This window comes from Piliocolobus tephrosceles, chromosome 14 (genome assembly GCF_002776525.5).
Source record: "Piliocolobus tephrosceles isolate RC106 chromosome 14, ASM277652v3, whole genome shotgun sequence".
In the NCBI taxonomy this organism is placed as follows: Eukaryota; Metazoa; Chordata; class Mammalia; order Primates; family Cercopithecidae; genus Piliocolobus; species Piliocolobus tephrosceles.
The window spans coordinates 15,924,607-15,931,956 of record NC_045447.1 but is presented as its reverse complement, the minus strand read 5'-3'; the positions used below and the strand labels follow the sequence as shown (position 1 = coordinate 15,931,956).

Genomic DNA, 7,350 nt, shown 5'->3' with positions numbered 1-7,350 from the left:
TCACTTGAGGCCAGAAGTTTGAGACCAGCCTGGCCAACGTGGCAAAACTCAGCCCCAATTAAAATACAAAACTTAGCCAGGCATGGTGGTGCATTCCTGTAGTCCCAGCTACTGGAGAGGCTGAGGTGGAAGAATCGCTTGAACCCAGTGGGTAGAGGTTGCAGTGAGCCATGATCATTCCACTGCACTCCAGCCTGGGTGACAGAGCGAGACTCTGTCTTGAAAAAAAAAAAAAGTGTGTCACAGTTACCACACCTTTGGAAATGAAGAAAAATAATGACTTTCTGAATATCTTTCCTATAATCTTTACCACTTATACTCAGAGTAATCTAAGAATATAGATATTATAATTTTTGTCTTTTAAAACACAAGAGATGAAGTGCCTTTTTCAAGTGCACAGAATTAGTCAGTTGAAAGTTGAAGGTGAAATCAAGATGTGTCCACATCAAATCTGTGAAGTTATATTATAGACTGTATATGGCTCCCCCTTATGCAGTGTGCAAGCTGAAATATCCTATACCAAATTGGAAGACTCCAAGCCAGGACACACACCTAATATTCCTTCATATGTTTTTACTCTTAGGGCAGCAATGCCAAGGGGAAACCAGAGTCACGTGACTAAATTCCTGATTCTGTGACTGACCACAAACTCAAAACAACAGGTGTGGCTTTTTGCCAGCTTCCTGGTATTGTACATGGTCAATGTGGTTGGCAACTCGGTCATCACTGCAACCATCTGGGGGGATGCCCGCCTCCATACTCCCACGTATTTCTTCCTCTCTAACCTGTCCCTGGTGGACATCTGCTTTACCACTGCCATCGTGCCACGAATGTTAGTGAACATGCTGACTCAGACAAGGACAATCCTCTTTGCCCAGTGCCTCACCCAGATGTATTTCTTTGTGGCCTTTGGGATCACAGACAGCTTCCTCCTGGCTGCCATGGCCATTGACCGCTACGTGGTCATCTGTAACCCACTGCATTACACCACGGCCATGAGCCTCAGGTGCTGTCTCCTGCTGGTCACCGCATCCTGGGTGGCATCCCACCTCCACTCGCTCACCCACAGTCTTCTCATGGCTCGCCTGTCCTTCTGTGGGCCCAACGTCATTCACCACTTCTTCTGTGATGTCCAGTCACTGGCTGATGCTCTCTTGCTCTGACACCTCTGTCAATGAGCTTCTGGCCTTCACAGAGAGCTCTTTTGTGATCATGAGTCCCTTTATCTTCATTATTGTCTCTTATGTCTCTCTCACCTGTGCTGTTCTGAGGGTCCCCTCAGCAGGAGCCAGGTACAAGGCCTTCTCCACCTGTGGATCCCACCTCACGGTTGTGGCGCTATTCTACAGGACCATAATATCTGTGTACATTCGCCCCTCATCTACCTACTCGGTGACAAAGGATTGTGTGATCACTGTCATCTATACAGTAGTTAGTCCCATGCTGAGCCCTTTTATCTATAGCTTTAGGAACAAGGACATGAAACAGGCCTTGAGAAAGCTAGCAAAAAGAACTGAATAGAATATGCATATTTTGCTACCTCTAGAAGTTTAGGAATAAATTCAGCAATTATATGTTAAGCACCTACTATCTGCAAGTACTTAATCTGTGGGGAAAGTAACATAAATCATAGCTTCTGTCCTCAAAAGTCTTTATATTCCAAATAGCAGACAGGAGATTGTCAACAGTTTGTTTTAATAAGAGTTTGTTTTTCTTCTTCATAAAAATTAGATGAGTCATTATTATAAGCATCTTAAATTACAAAATAATTTAAGATGATAAATATCTTAAGTTATAAAATAATTCCCCAACTTTTCCCCTCTTCCTTGGTATATTTTTCCCTTTTCCTTTGAAATACCTAGTTCATGCATCTCATGTACATTACCAGTGTAGACCAGTATTTCACCATAAAAAAAAGTTTTAAAGCTTCCACATCTGCCATTTAGTGACTTAGATAATTTACTTAACCTTTTTTAGTTTTAATTCCCTAGTCCTTTAGTATACTACTTGGGCTATAAACCCAGATCTAAGAGTTATCAGCCCTGTGTTCTTAAGAAAGTATATTAATCTTTTTGTGCCTTGGTTTTTTTATATGCAAAGTCAATTGTTGTTAGAGTTTAATGATCTAATAAGTGTTATAAGACATATATGAATTATGTATTAAGAATTAGGTTGGTGCAAAATTGCTGTTTCCACAATTACTTTTGCACCAGCCTAATACTTAGAACAGTGTCTTGTACATAGCAAGATCATAATAAATGTCAACCACTAGAATAACATTATATAGAAATGTTTCTATGTCCCTTTCCAATTAGCATTCCATGTTTTATAATGGGGTGGCAAACACATTCTCATACATCCTCCCACTGAGCTCAGTCTAAGTGTTTCTGGAAATTAAGTGTAATTATTCTCTTTAGGACTTTATCACTATTTTGTCAGTTTTTTGCGGGGGGGATTCCAATGGATATGAAGAAGGCCTCCGTCAATCATTAGAACATAATTCTCACTGACCTTCCTTTCTCCATTCCTGTTCCTCCATCTCATCTTCACTGAATTTCAAATAATTTCACTATCAAAGCCTCCATGGGGCACACTGCCTAGCACTTCAAACATCTGAAATACAAACTATGGCTAAAGAATGTGAAGTGGACAAATGAAGAAAAGTTGAGGGGAAACTATAGCTTTACAAAGAAAGAACTAAGAGGATTTGATATAAAAATAAAAGGTGGGAGAATATAGCAACCTAGCTCAATGAGAAAAAAAAAAAGATGTTGCAGAAGATGAAACTGACTTTAATTGATGAAAAACTTTTCCAAGGGTTAGTCTTGAAGCAAGGTATAAAAGGATGGGACAACCACACCAATTGAATAAAAACCATCATCCAGTAAGCATGCTACTTGTGGGAGATACACACCAAGGGACAGCTATGGTATGGTGTAGGGGAGTAGCTACCAAGAGCATAATGGCTTTGGATTCAAATCCTGACTCTGCTACTACTTTTGTAATTTTCAACAAATTAGCAACCCTGCTAAACCTAACTTGTCTCATCCATAAAATGGAAATAATAATAATAGCTTATTTCATGAAGATTAAATGAGATGACAATCTGTGTAAAGCAAGTAGCACACTACATGGCCTATTGTAAATGCTCGATAAAACTTGTTTATTATGATGGTGATAGTGTTTGGAACTTTATAACTTGAGACAAATAAATTGGGTTTTATAATGAATAAGTTTTTTAGAGAAGATGAAAAACAGTCAGTGGAGATAGGTAGACATCAATTCTAGGCAACCATTTTCCAATACCAAAGCCACCTCTCAGACTAAGATTGCTTTCATACAATGAGGACAGGAAGGAATACATATAGAACCCAGTTGATCCACTTGAACATTTGCTGATACTCCCTTCACAATTGTAACTGTAAATAGACACTGATAGCAACCCTAACCTAAGAAGGGTATGCTTATCAAGGTCTCATACTCTTGGGAGTAAAGGTTTGAATAATAATAGTGCATAAGCCCCCCATATGTACCAAGATGAGAACTGAGGGTGAGGAGTTTAGAATGCAGAGTGAGTAACAGTGAGGATAAGTACAAGTTTCACCCTCAAGACCAACTGTGCAAAGGGGGCTATAGTTCATCCCACTAATCATCCTCTTCTATGTTTCCTCTATGGAAGAGGGGCCCATGGAAATCATGGAAGATCTATTCACCATACATACGTGGATAATTGAATCTGTGCTATGCAAAGGGTAGACACTAGTAGCCATGAAAACATACCACTAAGAGCTCCTGTGATGAGAGCATAATGACCCCAGCTACTGTCCCCACCTGGTCCATCACCATCATTGTGCCAAAGCCATGTTTATATAGACTGCTCCTACCAATGACTGGGCATTGCAGAGGTACCAGGACAGGCCCATTCCAGAGAAATATAGGACACTTCTGATGAATAACTTTCATTCTAGGATCCTCCAATGATCAAACTTTTCCTGGTACCTTAGGGGGTTTTTTTTGTTTTTTTGTTTTGGTTTTGGTTTTGGTTTTGGTTTGTTTGTTTGTTTGTTTGTTTTGAGACAGAGTCTCACTCTGTTGCCCAGGCTGGAGTGCAGTGGCATGATCTCGGCTTACTGCAATCCCCGCTTCCTGGATTCAAACAATTCTGTCTCAGTCTCCCAAGTGTCTGGGACTACAGTCGTGCACCACCATGTGCAGCTAATTTTTGTATTTTTTGTAGAGATGAGGTTTTGCCATGTTGACCAGACTGGTCTTGAACTCCTGGCCTCAAGTGATACGCCCACTTCAGCCTCCCAAAGTGCTGGGATTACAGGCATGAGCTACCACTCCTGGCCCCTGGTACATTGTTGCAGTCTCTTCCTACACCAATCCTCCTTCCTTCTCTCTTTTTTCCCACAGGTCTCAGACTGAGTCTGAAGGATTTCTTCCACTAAATCTCTTGCCACTATGATGGTTTTATGCGTCAACTTGACTGGGCTAAGGGATGCCCAGATAGCTGATAAAATATTATTTCTGACTATGTTTGTGAGGGTGTTTTCCAGAAGAGATTAGCATTTAAATAAGTAGACAGAGTAAATAAGATACTCCTCACCAATGTGGGTGGGTATCACACAATCTGCTGAGGGCCTAAGTAGAACAAAATGGCAGAGGAAAGATGAACTCACTCTCTATTCTTGAGCTGTGATATCCATCTTCTCATGCCTTTGGACATCAGCACTCTTGGCTCTCAGGTCTTCAGACTCAAACTGGGACTTTACCATTATGTCTCCTGGTTCTCAGGTCTTTGGGCTTGGATGACTACACTACCAGCTCTCCTGGGCCTCCAGGTTGCAGATGGTAAGCCATGGGAATTCTCAGCCTCTGTAATCACATCAGCCAATCCCTCATAATAAATAGCTTTCTCTATATCTATCTATATAGCTATATATATAGATATACAGATATATCCTATTGCCCTTATTTCTCTGGAGAACTCTGACTAACACACGCATCTAGTCTCCTTTTGGTCCTCAGAAGACCTGAGCTAATCCACTAATCAATGACTCAGTGACCAATTCTACTCCTTGTGACATACCACAGAGAAACTTGAGCAGGTACATCAGAAGACTACAGGAATGTTTATGGAAGAAATTAAAATGGAACAAACATGATGCTCTGGTTTTATTTATTGTGATTTTACTCTCTCACCCATAAAAGTAATCTAATTTAACTTAATATAAAAGAAATGGATTACAAAATCCCAGTTTTCCAGTCATTTCTACTGAAATAAGAAATCTTAGGCTGTTGCTAAAATATCAATAACTGAACAAAGGAAGATAGATGATAGTTGTTATGGAGATGTTCTCATTAGAAAATTGTGGTCTCAAAATTTTTCTCCAACTTGCATGCAGAAGATACATTTTTTTTCATATTTTTGTAGAGACATGGTTTCACTGTGTCACCCAGGCTGCTCTCAAACTCCTGAGCTCAAGCGATCCTCCCACCTTCGCACGAGGATCCTCCCAACGTGCTAGGATTACAGGAGTGACCCACTGTGCCTGTTGAGAAGATATTTTTAAAAAGAAATAAACAGTTGAAAAGGCCAGGCATATTTATTTGACTATCATTTATGCCTTTTTATCTGCATAGAAGTTCCACTTCGGATACTAAACATTTTTTAAAAACATAATGGCGAACATCATACAACAAACCCAAACGTCCATCAACAGTAGTATGGATAAATACATTGTGACATATACCACAGTGAAATGTAAGTCCACATTCTCTTAATTGCAATCCTGAAAACCAAAAATCAACAAAAGATATTTTATAAAGCTTCAGCAAATGTATTTTGTAGAGCCTCAGAATCATTTGAGGTAGATTTATTTAGGTTCATTTTGCAATTGATACTCTGAAAAGTTAAATTACTTGACCAAGATGGTACAGATGGAACTCAAACCAGAGTTAGCACAAGCCAAAGTGGCTGCTTCATCATTTTACTACTACGTCAGAGCCATCACCACCCAAAAGTCATGAGGATGATATTGTGACAATGACAGTTACAACTCTTTATTAAAGCTAACTGTTTTCAAACCCCAGCTTCCCACGGATGGTGATCATGAAAAGTGACATATATGGTGACAAGTTATTCCAGTTTTCCAAGAACTGAGGGGTTCCCCACAAGTGGGACTTTCTATTTTAAAAGCAGGAACGTTCTGAGCAAACACAAAGGACTAATTAATCACCTGTAGAAAGTGCTCTCATTTTCTTAACTCTATCAAGAGAAACAAGACTATCAACAAAGGCTAATATTTTATGAGCATTGGATATGAACTAGTCATTGTTCTAGTTCTGCACAATCCCTATCTAACTTAATCCTCACAACAACTTTTTGAGTTAGGCATTGTTATTACCTCTTCAAGCAGATGCAGAAAGTGAAACCAGAAAGATTGGGCAACTTGTTCAGTGTCACAGCCCATAAGCTGGTGGCCAAATGATAGTTTATAAGGGGGGCGGAGCAAGATGGCCGAATAGGAACAGCTCCAGTCTGCATCTCCCAGCGTGAGCGACACAGAAGACCAGTGATTTCTGCATTTTCAACTGAGGTACTGGGGTCATCTCACTCGGGAGTGCCGGACAATCCATGCGGGTCAGCTGCTGCAGCCTGACCAGTGAGAGCTGAAGCAGGGCGAGGCATCGCGTCACCTGGGAAGCTCGAGGGGGAAGGGAGTCCCTTTTCCTAGCCAGGGGAACTGAGACACACAACACCTGGAAAATCGGGTAACTCCCACCCCAATACTGCGCTGTAACACAGGCACACCGGAGAATATATCCCACACCTGGCCGGGAGGGTCCCAGGCCCACGGAGCCTCGCTCCTTGTTAACACAGCAGTCTGCTGCAATCTAACCGCAAGGCAGCAGCGAGGCTGGGGGAGGGGCGCCCGCCATCGCTGAGGCTTAAGTAGGTAAATAAACCTGCTGGGAAGCTCGAACTGGGTGGAGCTCACAGCAGCTCAAGGAAACCTGCCTGTCTCTGTAGACTCCGCCTCTGGGGACAGGGCTCAGCTAAAGGAGCAGAAGCCTGTGCAGACGTGAATGACTCTGTCTGAAAGCTTTGAAGAGAGCAGTGGATCTCCCAACAGGGAGGTTGAGATCTGAGAAGCGGAAGACTGCCTGCTCAAGTGGGTCCCTGACCCCTGAGTAGCCTAACTGGGAGACATCCCCCACTAGGGGCAGTCTGACACCTCACACCTCACAGGGTGGAGTACACCCCTGAGAGGAAGCTTCCAAAGCAAGAATCAGACAAGTGCACTCGCTGTTCAGCAATATTCTATCTTCTGCAACCTCTGCTGC

General features: G+C 41.8%; 1 protein-coding gene and 1 pseudogene across 1 annotated transcript in view; both read left to right on the top strand.

Annotated features, from left to right (window-relative positions):
* The first annotated feature begins 590 nt into the window (after window positions 1-590).
* Window positions 591-1,521, top strand: LOC111535319 (annotated as a pseudogene).
* Window positions 1,522-5,934: 4,413 nt separating this feature from the next.
* The window catches only part of LOC111531951 (olfactory receptor-like protein OLF4), a 30,725-nt gene continuing 29,309 nt past the window's right edge, over window positions 5,935-7,350 (top strand). Inside the window, 1 exon segment of the mRNA XM_031934112.1 lies at window positions 5,935-6,003. Coding sequence (XP_031789972.1) covers window positions 5,935-6,003 — 69 coding nt within the window.